Genomic DNA, 14,883 nt, shown 5'->3' with positions numbered 1-14,883 from the left:
AAGGGAAGGCATGGGGGCTGTCCAGCTCTAATGCATTAACTGAGTGAGTCCAGTTAGACTGACGTCCCAGCATTGGGAAGGAGCAACTGAAGGTGAACTTCATGGTTCTAATGACCTGATCCCACTTTAACCTAATCAAGCAGTAAGATCTGCTAATTTCTCCCCTAGAGAAGCTTTTTTTCACATCGAATGAAGAGCCCAAGTCATTCACTATACAGTGGTGCTTCAACCAGAGGTGTTGGTGGAAGGACACCTTTGGCCCTCACTGCGGTGATGAAAGCTTTTGAATTTGTATCTCCAACATACTAAATGTGGAGTGAACTCTCCTGTTGTGGTGGTCACATTACACTGCAATTCAGAAAGGACAATTTGATGCTCTGCCCCTGAATGGGTAGCATTTTAAGGCTGGGTTAGGGAAGTGCATTGCTAGGAATTATCTGTTTTATAAAACATGGAGTATGTGCATGGAAGATTATGATATTTTGCTACTTCCAATTATTTGAGAGCTTGGTCAGTGAGACAGTAGAAGATTTTGAGGTGCATGGCACAACCTCTGTGTAACTCAGTGGAGTGCATGATGCATATTTTGTATCTTGCTTTGCTTCTAAATATTCATTTTGATAAGGGAGTTATCATGTTCATATTTAAGCTTAGCTCTTCCCTTCTGTTGCTGTGTGGTGGGTTGACCCTGGCTGGACACCAGGTGCCTAGCAAAAGCTGCTCTATCACTCCCCTCCTCAGCTGGACAGGAGAGTGAAAATATAATGAAGGGCTCGTGGGTCGAGATAAGGACAGGGAGAGATCACTCACCAATTACCATCACGGGCAAAACAGACTCGACTTGGGGAAAATTAATTTAATTTATTACCAATCAAATCAGAGTAGGGTAGTAAGAAATAAACCCAAATCTTAAAACACCTTCCCCCCACCCCTCCCTTCTTCCCAGGCACAACTCCACTCCTGATTTCTCTACCTCCTCCCCGCCAGCAGCGCAGGGGGACAGGGAATGGGTGTTGTGGTCAGTTCATCACATGTTGTCTCTGCTGCTCCATCCTCCTCAGGGGCAGGACTCCTCACACTCTTCCTCTGCTCTACCGTGGGGTCCCTCCCACAGGAGACAATCCTCCATGAACTTCTCCAATGTGGGTCCTTCCCACGGGTTGCAGTTCTTCACTAATTCCTCCAGCGTGGGTCCCTTCTATGGGCTGCAGTCCTTCAGGCACAGACTGCTCCAGCGTGGGTCCCCCATGGGGTCACAAGTCCTGCCAGAAAACCTGCTCCAGCGTGGGGTCCTCTCTCCACAGGGCCGTAGGTCCTGCCAGGAGCCTGCTCCAGCGCGGGGTTCCCACGGGGTCACAGCCTCCTTCAGGCATCCACCTACTCCGGCGTGGGGTCCTCCCAGGGCTGCAGGTGGATATCTGCTCCACTGTGGACCTCCCTGGGCTGCAGGGGGACAGCCTGCCTCACCATGGTCTTCCCCACGGGCTGCAGGGGAATCTCTGCTCCGGTGCCTGGAGCACCTCCTCCCCCTCCTTCTTCACTGACCTGGGTGTCTGCAGGGTTGTTTCTCTCACATGTTCTCACTCGTCTCTCCGGCTGCAGCTGCTGTGCCACAGCAACTTTTTTTTCCCTTCTTAAATCTGTTCTCCCAGAGGCACTACCACCATTGCTGATGGGCTCAGCCTTGGCCAGTGGCGGGTCTGTCTTAGAGCCGGCTGGCATGGGCTCTGTCAGACATGGGGGAAGCTTCCAGCAGCTTCTCCCAGAAGCCACCCCTGTAGCCCCCCCTCTACCAAAACCTTGCCACGCAAACCCAATACATGCTGTCATGTGAAAAGCAATAAAGTCATTACAAGGCAGAAATGATGAAGCCAAAGAGGAACTACACCAGGGAGCCAGACGTCTTTTGGGCATGCCATTATCCAGTTTGTGGCTGGGGGAGAGTGTGATCTGAAGCCTTGGCACCCAGGTCCCCCATGTGAAAGGAGTTTAGGTAGCAGCTGTCAGTACCGTGTATTCCCCTTCCTCTCACTGCTCTGATCAGCTGTAAATGCTTCCATGGTCTTTAGTAGCTGCTGATATATTATGAAGACTGGAGATGTGAAGCCGGTAGTGAATGCCCAGTAATATTGCAATTTGGCATTCTGTTTGTACATAAAGAAAATTAAGGGCAGAAAGCATTTTGAGTTTGGAAAGCAATGGCAGAATGCTCCAACATGATGGGATCAATTCCTGAATGGTCTACAGATAGCGCTGCGTTTCCAAAAGACTGCTTTTTGCAATGTACTTCACATCCATCGATAACCCTGGCAGAGGTAAGGGATCAAGGATTCTGTGGTTCTCTGGATTTGCAAGACTTTGATCAAATTTCTCCTCCTAAGGAAAAGCTAATGTGTAGCGTTAATAATAAGGCAGCATTATGGGATATTGAAAACAAAGGCTGGTAGCCACAAAACTCCTAAGAGATGGTGCTAATCTTGAGAAGTTTTAGATATTGGATTGGTCTATTGTAGAAGGTGAAAGGCAAAATCCTGGAGTGCCAGATCTTCAACTCAGGTCAGTGAAATCAGTTTGCTGGAGCAGAAACAGCCTCTATCCTAAACCTCTAGAGTTCATTCCATTTGGATTGTCAAGGAAAGGTTAAGGGTGACTTATTTTTGGTCTTTTTGTGCTGATGTGGGAGTTGGTGTGATTGGAAATTGAGGCTAGACAAATGGCAAAACCAAAGCATCGTCTCCTCCTTCCTCAACTAACCCTCTGAGTGACTTCCTAAGAATTGTGCTGGACCTTGTGTTTTAGGTCAAGCCTGGATGATTGCTTTAATTTTGTGAAGTCCAATAGCTTGTATCAGATGATGATCGTGTTGTGTGACCTCCTGTGATCTCTTAAGAAAGGTCTCTTACGAGAGGTCTCTTGTGAGGTGTTTCATATCTGTGAATCTGGGATAACTTCTTTGTATAGAGAAGTTTGTGGGAAGACTTTCAACTTGATTTTGGGGATGGAAATGTAGAAATAATTACTCTGGTCATACTGATGTACACAACAGGTTTTTTTTCTATTTTATTCTGTTCTTATTTACTAAATTTAACAGATCTACTTAAAAATTGTCCCCTTTTGCATGCTGTTCTCCCTTTCTATGGTGTGGTATAAAAGTAGCAGTACTGCTACACTGGGGCTTAGGGATTTCCCCTGTCACACTTCATTCAGAAGCACATAGGTTGTCATTGTCTCTGTACAACTTTTCTCATCTTAATGTATTTGATTCATGTGGATGCTTTTAATGTGGCTGGCAGGACAAATAGAAGCATATTATCTGGCATTCAAGGTTTTAAGTAAAAAGAGCAATTCAAGGTAATTTATTGTTTTGTAATATCAGAACTTTTGAAATATATCCATGTTTTTTCTTGCAGAACTAGCCCTTGTACATTCATGGATAAGCTACTGCACACAAGACACAATGCTTTTGACTTCTAATTAGTCCTTCCAGCAACTGTTTTTTATAGAAGGTGGAGTGACATGATGTTGGAGATGAGCATGGTTTCAGTCCTGTGCTCCAAAAATATGGCTTTCTATAACCAGAGTGAACAACAAATTAATTTTCAAGACAATTCTCCATAAGGTTGAACAATGATAGGACCTTAGTGCATCCATGCATGCATGCAGAGCCAACTCACTTCATGATTGCGGGCTGCAATGGCAAAGGGAGTGAACAAAATGAGACAGTAGAAATCTGTATACAGAAATGTTTATTCATACACGTGAATGAGTGATTGTGGTCTAATACATTTTTACAGTAGTTAGTATTATGACTTCCAAAGTCTCCACAAGCATGGCCATTGCAGAGAAAGAAAAAGTTCCCATGTTTATTGGTAAAGGCCTCTATGTGCTCCTTATTTCAGGAATCTTTCATGTACTATGAAATCATCAAAGCTGCTGTGTGTATCTTCTGTTGGCTTAATTTTTTTTTGCCAGAGTTACTGAGGAGCAAACCTTTTTTAAAAAGGGAAGATTTCTGAGATTTTTTTTTAAACCAGGGCATAGCAGTTTGGCTTTATTATTACATTTAATGGATACCGGTGATTAAAAAGAGTGCGGAACACATTTCAAAAAAGCTTCATATAGGACTAAATATAGTGCTTCTTTAGTATAAAAATATAATTATTACTGAAAGTGCATTTGGAAATTTTTCTACTTCTAGTTCCTTCTTAGTCATATGTTGATGCCACTAACCTGATTTGAAATTAAATAGTATTGACCAGTTATCACAAATACTTTACATTTAATGTTGAATTATTAGACTGTATTCATTTATTGGTTTTACTTCCTCCTACCCTGCTGCTCCATCTGCTGCATACTTTTCCTACTAGGCTATTTTCTACCTACCTTTTTAAGCTAATATATACCATGTAGGGAAATAACAAAGCATTGAATACTTAAGAAAAATGTTATTTGGGGAAGATGGAAGAACTGAAGTCAATAGAAGACTATCTGAAGGGAGAAAATGAGAGATTTATGACATATATTCACAATGACAATAGTTTAACTAAGAGTGTGACTTTTAAAACAATTTATTGAAACTGATTCCTTGAATGTAGATGTCCAGACCTTAGTTGTTACCTGATTTATGGTAATTAACATACTATCAAAAGTTTAAATTTTTTAAATAAATTTTGTTCTAGCTCTTGAGGGAAGGAGTGAGAAAAATACAGAGAAAGTATTTTTCAGATAAAATATTTTACAGGTAAACACAGGTAAAGTATTTTTCAAAAATATCATTATGTAGTTCATCGGTCCAGCCACCCCCCTCCCCCACAAAAGCCACTAAAACTTGTACCTATTTGCCAGAACAGCATGTTAGAGAGTGTTTAGTGGCTTTGGAAACATCAATATGCAGTTCTTTTCTATTCCAGTTCCTCTTTGAAGATGGCTTTATCCATCTTTTCTAAAAGTGATGCTTTTGCTTTTAAATTATAAATTGATTAAATATTGTTTGTTTTTATAGCCCTTCTTTATGTAACCCACTCAGACCTGTTGACTACTGATGTGCAAAATTAATCCCTGTAGTTAATTCTAAAATTACTACAAATGTCTGCAAAAAGGTAGATGCTTGGAAACTGCTTAGGTGGCAGGTTTCTGGAGACTTAGCAGCTTGGGAAGTGTCCTGAGAAGGCACAATTTTAGTTAAAAATTACTGTAAAAGAATAGCAAGAAATATTTACAGTGCTCGGAAAAATGTAGATTTCCAAACACTACAAATAAGATCTATTGGAATGGACTATTCAGGTGATTATCGAAATGTTGTTTAATGGAGGCGGGTTTTTTTTTTTTTTTATTAAGAAGAATGGAGTTATTTTTACTTGGTCATTGCTTCCCTTATCTGTTTTTGTTTTCTTGTTTTGATAACAGCAGGCTGAAACACTTACTTATTCTTACAATTCTTGTTAGAGCACAGAGCTAGTACACTGGCTTTACACAAGCTCTGGTGCTGGAGATGTGTCAGAGAGGAGCTGAGTAGAGCGGGCTCTAGGGACTATGGCTTCCATAACAGAAACAGTGAAATAGGCTACGACAGCCTTGAAGTGATTTTCATTTACAGTGGCAGGTGAAAACTGTGGTATTACTGGACTAGAGTGAAGTAAATGAGACAAGCAAGAGCCACATTGTCAGCGGCACAAAACCCCATCTTCTTGACATTTCTGAGTGAGAGCTTTTTTATCTTCTCAGAAAAATGGGGGCCACTCTTACCAAAGCCAAATTAGGAGTACAGCTGGATGCTTTATGGATGAGGGACACTGCATATACTGGGAATATCAGCCTGGTTTTGTCATGTCTGAACTACTCTTTTGAAGTATGGAAGTTGTGGCTTGAATGCTCCTCTGCCTGAGTCCAGCCAGCACTGGGCACCTGGAATAAAATTACCCTTTTCCTAGCATGGGATTTCATTCTCCAAAAACTCATTCCAAAGACAACATGGGTAAAACCCAAGAAAGTCTATCTCTGACAAATGAGCAGACTGCTTTGGAAAACCAGGAGCTCAACTCATGACCAGCTGAAGAACTGCATTTTCTAGGGTAGAATGTCTTTCCTTTTAGAACATATGAAGTTTGCTTTTGATAGGAGAGAGCATTGAAAGCAGAGCACTAACATCTGAAATGAGCTCAGCCTTTCCTTGTGGATAGGTTGCCTTGGGGAAAAAGTAGATGAATGTCCTGTCACTATTTTTGTTGTGGTCTCTTGAGGGCAGTCACAAGCTGCAGCACTGGCCACCAGGAAAATGCTAGAGCTGAGGCTTCTAATGTGAAATCTTGCTGTTACTGCTTCTGCTTAATGAATGGAACAAATATTGGTAAAAGGATTAAATCTAAATATTATCAGTGTTATGCGCGTGGCTTAAAATTCCTCCTGAGTGAACACCTGGTGAACAAACACGTATCCCCTTTGGTTTCAGTGGAGGTGTCCTGGATTATAGAGCAACTGGGGGAAGAAGGTTTTATGTAGAAACAACTGACAGACAACTGGGAGAATAAGCAGCTTACAGGAAACTGTGGGGAAGATGGTCAAGCTGAATTTAGATACTCTGCCTTATTGCCCTGAAAGAAAGAAATGCAGCTACAAGATCATTATTTAATGTGGATACACACCAGTTAGCTAAAAGGCAGTGGGTTTAAGTGCTGTGTGACCTGGGTGCTCTAGCTGTTTGCTAAGGTGACTTCATTCCTCCAGGTGCTTTTTCTTTGACTTTTCCCATGTTGCCACCAAGCCAAAGGTGTAAGTCCGTGCTGCTGCTTCATTCCTTGTGAGCTGCTGTTGTGCTGGGGATGGGGCCGGAGCCTGTTGCGGTCCGCAGTGATCAAGCAGGAGACAGGAGCTTTCCCTTTGCAATAAGAAACTCAGTGGAAGCAAAGGGAAAGTGAGAAATGACTGGCAGTGGAAATGTATTTACCATTACCCAAGGCAAAGGGCTGTGAATATAGCTGGAGGATTTTGCTGAGCTTTTGTCGTCATATTTTTGTAGTAACTTCAATTTGCCAAGAACAGCTCCAGATAATCTCTCTAATACTGGTTAAGACAATACAGCAACAGCATCTATGAGAGGAGGAAAAACAAAGAAACAAAAAGATTAACCTTTGCTAGACCTGTGGTAGAAGACAGATCCACCTGAGGTCTTTGCCTTTAAATTGTATGATGTGTTAAACCCTGTATGTGAGAGCATCTACGTATCTGGGTATGGCTCTAGCAGGTTTATTGCAATTTTATCACACATTACTGTCCTCGCTTTGATCCTGCACTCATCCGCATGGTCAGTAAGGTCTGGACTGCATCACAGTGCTGGTCCCAAAGCAGGCTCCTTGAATGCATGAATAGCAGAGAACAGTGGTAACTGGCATTTTTCTGAGTTATGCCAGTACGTGTCTCAGACCAACATGAATACAGTTGGCAGAAGCTCTTTTCATTAGTGTAACTCTCTTCACAAAGGTTTTTGCTAGGAAAAGCTGAGGAATATCCCATTGACTTGACCTGTCACACAGTATGTCTTCTTGCTGAAGACTTTATACTAACACCTGTAGTTATGTTCAGCGTTAACACATAGGATACCTGAAATGCAGACTCTTTTAAATTTAATAACCCAGTTCCTGAGATCTGAGAGAATTCAGTCTGTTGTAGTTTAAGGGAATTGGCAGGAGCTATACACTAAAGGAAGGGCTGTTGATTTACCTTCAGCCCTTTACTCTCTCATATACTTTGCTAATTTCTGGGCTGGAGAAGCACAAGTTTCTATAGACAGGATTACAAATACACTCAATGAGGGAGATTCAGAAAGGTGGAGGGCAGGGATGGGAAATAAAAGTGAAATTCTTGTGGAAGGCAGAAGGAAAGAGAGAATTTATTTGGCTCACCCCTATGTAAAGTTACAATTTAAATAGTATAAATAAGCTTTAGAATTAAGTGCATACATACACATATCTCATACATTTTTGTATCTATTAGTTATTCTGATGCTCTTCATACATCTCTCTTTTTTTTGTTGTGTTTTTTTTGTTGTTGTTTTAGGTTTATATTTGCAGTTCTGTATCCCTTGTTGTTAAGATTTCCTACCTTGGTTCCTCTGGTTGTTGTGAAGTGGTGATGAGTAACATTCTAGAACAAACCTTATTGAGCCAAGGCAAGTTTCCAAAATTTAATGCATCCTTGCTCACCAATTGCATTTGTAATGTTGTGACATTCTTGTATTTAGATGAGTCCCTCAAATTAATAGAAATTGGTTCACCTCAGCTCTAGGCTGCAATTTCATCTGTAAATTACACAGAATCACAGAGTGGTTGAGGTTGGAAGGGACCTGTGGAGGTCTTCTGGTCAAAACCCCCTCCTCAAGCACGACCATCTAGAGCCAGTTACCCAGGACCGTGTTGAGATGGTTTTTTAGTATCTCTAAGGATAGAGACTCCATAACCTCTGTGGGAAACCTGTGCCAGTGCTTGGTCACCCTCATAGTGAAAAAGTTTCCTGATGTTCACAGGGAACCTCCTGTGTTTCAGTTTGTGCCCATTGCCTCTGGTCCTGTCACTGGGCACCACTGAAAAGAGCCTGGCTCCATCCTCTTTGCATCCTCCATTCAGATAAATTAATTGTTAATTCAGAAAATATCATAAAATTAAATTCTCCCTGTCCTTTCCCTGCAAAACAGCTTACAGTCTTGCAGAGAGCTCACAGGTACCTACTTGGATACTGAATTTCTAATACTGTGTCCTGTTTGTTTTTCATGTCCTGTTTGTTTTTCAGATGGGCCCATCTTCTGGTGACTCAACATTCCAGTCCAAAATAACAGAATCAGCTGATATTGTTGTTGGAATATGTTATATGATATTTGGTAAGTATGATTTCATGGTATAGAGCTTTGGCGGTATTTGATGTGGTAAGACTTGACTGTAAAAGTAGTTTGTTTCTGACACAGATTAACTTCTCTATTTTCATAAAAGGGGAAAAAAAGCATAGAGCAAAATCATTAGAAGGTTTTTTAACATGATTTATGTTAGGTACAAAAACTTTATTCAGTACTAGGAATATCAAGCTGGACAGGAACGCTGGTTTTTGAGGCCCTGGCAGTTCTCAGCATCCATGTGGTCATTGTTAAGTCTAGACAAGAGATCGTCTATTCTACACATCATTGCAAACCATAGAACAACATATTCTGACCCCTCTTAATGCCTGAAGTAAAATACCAAAAGCCATAGTTATAACATGTCTGGGAAAGGTGCAGGAAAGATCAGGTTTATGGCCAATGTTCAGTCCCTGCCTTAGAAAGTGAGATTCCTGTGGAGGGTGCTATGCTGTTAGAGAGGAGGCAAACATCTTCCATAGTCCTGGTCTGACTGAGGAGAAAAATCTGGATCCAATCTTAAATGTACTGGTCAGTGTAACCATGAGCCAGAGGCCAGGAAAGGCAAGCCAGACATCTGGGAGAGCAATGGCCACCCTCGTTAGGTGCAGTCAGTAGGCATGGGTGATGCCTGGTGCTTCAGAAGATGGTGAAAAAGAAAAACATAGCAGCCAAATGAATGTCCTAAGAGAAATTTTCCTTCCCTAAGGCAACAAATGCTAGCCCTGAAGTAGGGGATTAATGCAAAATAAATACAGCACCAACAAAGAGTGAACCCGTATCTCTAGTCCTGTCAATGAATATTTGCATCCTAATGGCTTCAAAGATTAACATGTGTTTCAACAGGTTTTCCTCAACATTTTGATTGAAAAATTTAAATGAATGTAAGCCCTATTTATTTTAGAGTGTAGCTGTATATGGATAGTGGAGTCTGAGAAGAGACTTATAGCCTGGCTGGACAGTACATATCAATTTAGAGACACGTCCCTGCAGTATTTGTACTCCTGAATTTGCAGAGTTTGTTCAGCTAATGGTAGGGTAATTTCTTATCAGAAACCTCATGCTATTTTTCTACCACCAGATGGACTTGAAATTTTCTTGTGTAGCTTTATTTCTGGTTTTGGTGTTTTCTATGTGTTATCAACAACAAATAAGATGCAGACCTCTTTACTGACAACACTGCTGATAAAATAATGAAATTTCCTGTCTGTCCCATGTTCTCCTCTCCCATCTTTGTTCAGCTAGTCATACAACATAGCGTTGCCTTATAACTTTCTTTTTAACTTTCTCATTCTGGATCCCATGATAATCAACCACACTCAGATCATTGAGTCTCTTTGCAGGATGTATCCTCAGTATCTACTTTGTCAGTCATACCAAAGCTGTTGAAGAGCCCTGCTTAGAAAACAGAATCAGTATGTTCACAAAGCCATAGAAAATGGAGCTTGGAGTGATCCTGATAGAGCATTTAGTCCATTTGCTGACCCCTTATACTGTTCCTGACCAAAATTTGTCAAGCTTCTGAAAAACTTTCCATGAACTCACTAAGCAGTTTATTCCAGCATTTGCTAATATGAAGAGGAATGGAAAATGTGGAAAAGAGGTTTCCAGTAAGTGGTATTTTGTAAAAGTTGCACAAAATATTTGAAAGGAAAATTATACGCTTAAATAGGAAAAAAAAATTGTTTTAGATGAAACCTCTTCCCATCTCTCCCTCCAGGAATTTCACAATGAAAATATATGTGAACAGGGATGGCTTTGACCATACAGTCAACCAGATCCCAAAGTGGCTGGGATGTCAGTTGGTGCATGCTGAAAAACTGTATATGGACTTGAGCTGGTAATCCAGACAAGAACAGACACCATGGGAAATAAAAGAAAAAAATAAAATGAAGGTTTTGCTAAGGAAAAGTGTGATAATTGACTCTTCTATAGTATAACCACTGAAGATATTTAATATAACTGATATCTCTGATACAGCTACAATTTTTATGTTCTGGTTAAAATTAATCTTACTAGGAACAGTGAAAGAGCATATCCTGATAGTCTGATGATCTGTGCTCTTTGACCTTAGCTAACCTGATTCTGCTTAGGTAATGTTCCACTGATTGTGGAGTCTGTTTTCTGCACGTCAAATGGATAAAATTATCCATTAGATCTTTGTAGATAGTTTGATGGACAAAACAGGAAGAAACCAGGAAAAATGATAAAAAAATTAAAAAAAATAAATTGAAATATAACAAAGGGAAAACCGCAGATATAAAAAAGAGACAAGTTACTACCTGTGATAGCAGCACATTATTCTTGTGTAGAAAAAAAAAAAAAAAGGATGGCTGAAAATAATTTCTTCTTCATATTCTGTGTTTCTCTGCAGGAATATGCTCCTTGTTTGGGAATAGCATTCTCCTATACGTCTCCTACAAGATAAAGAATTTGTTGAAACCAGCAGAATACTTCATTATCAACCTTGCTGTCAGTGACCTTGGTATGACTCTGACATTGTACCCTCTAGCTGTAACCTCCAGCCTTTCACACAGGTTTGTTCCCTATGCACGTGATATTTAACATCCTCTGCAGGCTCTGGAGGTCTGTGTCAGTGATGAAGACCCAATTACTCTGCCCCTTTGCTTGGCATGAAAGTGGGAATTAATTATAGGGATTGAGAGAAGTATGCTCTGTAACAGCAGCTTTGTGGACTGCTAGTGTTAATTAGCATTTGTGTCTATTTGAGGTTACTATCTTTTTGATTTCTGTAGGGCTGAGAAGATTTGCATTCCAGACATCCACTTCCTACTGCATTTATCCTTTGTGGGTAATATTATTCAAGTGATGGTGAAATGCTTCATTTTTTTTTCAGTTGGACAGTGACATTTGGTACAATAAAAAGAAAGCCCTGAATTTACTTATGATCTCCAAAAGTAGTGGTAGTGATGATGCATAGAAACGTAGTGTTCTGGATTAACTTTTAGGCCAACACTCTGAATTTAGAACTTCTTCCTTCCTTCCCCACTTCTCTCCTCTTTAGCCACATGAATTCAACCTTATATCATTGTAAAAGATCTATTTTTTGTGATCTTCTTTTAAAGTTTGGGAGGCTTAGGAGGCTCATTACTAGACCTCGGATAGTATTTGTGCAAGCCAGACAGTATGAAAGTGTTTCAAAGAGAGGAACTAGATAGCAAAGGTGAAGGAAGATCAGAACTGGTTGTCAGGAGTTGTTTTGCAGGATTTGGGATAGGATGGTATTTGTAACATTTTGGTCTATCCCAGTTGTTGCAGAATGTCTTGCAACTGTACAGATGTGAATATGCAGTGCTGATTTGTCTTCCCAAAATACTTTACTGAGAAACCTAGGAATGCATGTTTAATAATGTAATTCAGTAGAATATATTTAACAAAAGAGACGGAGAGCACCTCACCCAACATAACCACTGAGTAATTTTTTTTTTTCAGTTAACCAAAATGAAGAAAAAATGTATTTGGTTTGATGTGAAAAAATCTCTCTCTGTCTTTCTCCCATTTAGTTTTCTCTCATTTTGGCATCAAAATAAAAAATAAAAGAAAAAAAATCCAATAATTACTCAGTTTTTACTACATTACTTTCTGTGTTAAAACACTGCTAAATATATTGACTAATGGAGATGATATCTTCAAAATCTAGAATGGGCCTTTTGATAACTGCTACTGCAAATACTCCTGGTGTCTGAATAGAAAGGGAGGAGGTAGAGTGATTCAGATCAAATTTTTGTTCTTCTGGAGAACCTTCACAAGAGAACATGTTGATTTTGATGAAAACTAGTTTTGAAAATATACATAAAGATCGCAGATAATAATAAACTGTATTATTTTATGATCTAGGCCTACTAGTGACAAGCATTTTGATTTTTCTTTTCAGAATGATTGTCGTTAAGATACACTGCTTTGCTTTAAAAAAATAAACAAGCTTAAATGTGAATCATAAAAATAAAGCAGGACATGATTACTTAACTGGCTGTAAGTTTTTCAAATGAGAATATATTTCACAGTTGATCATTGACCAACAAATAATTTAATCATGGAGTTTTATTGAATTTTTAAGGCTACAACTGTAAATATATTTCTACCATTTAGTATTACATTTAAGAAAGAAGGATAGCATCTCAGAATTAACTTTCCTGCTGATTTGCCAGGTGGCTGTATGGGAAACAGATTTGCTTGTTCTATGCATTTTGTGGGGTGCTGTTTGGGATCTGCAGTCTCTCAACACTGACGATACTTAGCACTGTGTGCTGCCTCAAAGTTTGTTTTCCAGAGTACGGTAAGCTAATGTTTCTGTCTTAAATTACTCAAATTTTTTATGTGAACATAGACCACCATTTCTGGGTTCCATATCCTGGAGACTATTTTTATAGAAGAGATCTATTACATCCAGTCAAACAATTCTTATTTCTGTGATCATTGATAATTGGCTATAGGGCTAGCTATATGCAATTGATTACTTTTAAGGTCTTTTAAGTCAGGGTGATAATTTGGAAACGTGGAATGAGAGTTCTGATCTGAAAGCAAGGCTGGCCTGAATAAACTAATTTTTTCAGAGTTTATTGCTACATTTTGATAGAGATTTATTCCTACAGATCTATGTTTTGCTAAGTATCCTACATGTATCAGAGAATTCAGCTACCTAATGTTTTTGCAGATTGTTGCGACCCATGCCCTATTCTTACAAACCTTCAATATGCTATAATATTTTAAAGTTATCCTTCTTAATTACCCTGCTCAGCTGCCTGCATATGGGAAACTCCATGCAGACATGGCAACCATGCTGATCTTCACTGATTGTTTTGTGTCTTCCAGGGAACAGGTTCAGGAGAGAACATGGGCAAATCCTGATAGCCTGTGCTTGGACTTACGCAGCAATTTTTGCCTGTTCTCCCCTAGCTCACTGGGGAGAATATGGAGCAGAGCCCTATGGCACAGCCTGCTGCATTGACTGGCATTCCACCAATGTAAATGCTGTGGCCATGTCTTACACTGTAGTCCTCTTTTTTTTCTGTTTTATTCTCCCTTGCGGAGTAATTGTCACTTCCTACTCTCTTATTCTGGTAACTGTGAAAGAATCCAGGAAAGCACTGGAACAGCATGTCTCCGGCCCTGCCAGGATGAGCAACGCGCAAACCACTACTGTCAAGGTATTTGAAACTTAGCCTTTGGCAAGCCGTTTTTGGCACAGCTGGGCAGCACCATCTAAGGACCAAGAAAGTTCCTGAGAAGGGAATAAAGATGGAAAAGAAAATTGGTCCTTACTGCATTTTTATTTCAGACAACAGTATTGTCTTGTGCAGATTTGCTCTATGGCAATGAATTGCTAAACATACAAATAGTAGCTGTGTTGTGTCTGTAGGGTGATAATTGAGCTCACAGAGCTTCATTACTTGCGAAAATTAAGATTTCAGACTTTTGATCAAAAGGAAGGTTAAAAATTGGAGCACTAAGTAGAAGTGAGTTTGGGTCTCAGGCTCAGGAACCATTGCTTATGAAAGCCAGTCTGGTTTAGAGTGAGTGAATTCTGTTTGCTCAGCTATGGACATCTGAGGAGGTCCAGGCTTAACCTTTATATCATTAAAGACTTTAAATAGTAATGTAGAGATCAAATTCTCTTGTGTATAACTGAAGAAAGGACAAAAGTCACAGAAAAGTGCATCTCTCTAAATACTTTTTGAACCAAAGCCTCTGAAGATTTGTTCCACTAGCTTATACAGTAAAATTAAACCTGTGGTCACCGGAGTTGTGGAAATTGTTTCCTGCTGCCAAATTGTCCCTTTCCAGGAGAAGATCAGCATCTTTCTTTCTAATATACCAAAAATAAGAAAAGGAACTTTGCAGCTGACATTAGGTGTGCTTCACTCTTAGATAATGTACCTATTGAAAGACATGAGTGTTACCTCTTGACTCTTAATTATCTCCAGCAGAAAATCTTTGTCTTTGCTTGATTTCAGTGAATCCTTCTCTTGTTTCTCTAGTTATTT

General features: G+C 39.9%; 1 protein-coding gene across 1 annotated transcript in view; it reads left to right on the top strand.

Moving 5' to 3' along the window:
* Nucleotides 1–8,781: 8,781 nt before the first annotated feature.
* LOC128142184 (opsin-5-like) overlaps nucleotides 8,782–14,883 on the top strand; it is a 28,418-nt gene continuing 22,316 nt past the window's right edge. The window contains exons 1-4 of the mRNA XM_052788059.1: nucleotides 8,782–8,869; nucleotides 11,253–11,415; nucleotides 13,048–13,175; nucleotides 13,712–14,046. Of these exons, the coding sequence (XP_052644019.1) occupies nucleotides 8,782–8,869; nucleotides 11,253–11,415; nucleotides 13,048–13,175; nucleotides 13,712–14,046 (714 nt within the window). The remainder of the gene's footprint in view (nucleotides 8,870–11,252; nucleotides 11,416–13,047; nucleotides 13,176–13,711; nucleotides 14,047–14,883) is intronic.

Source organism: Harpia harpyja, chromosome 5 (assembly GCF_026419915.1).
Source record: "Harpia harpyja isolate bHarHar1 chromosome 5, bHarHar1 primary haplotype, whole genome shotgun sequence".
NCBI lineage: Eukaryota > Metazoa > Chordata > Aves > Accipitriformes > Accipitridae > Harpia > Harpia harpyja.
This window is presented reverse-complemented; position numbering and strand designations above follow the sequence as displayed.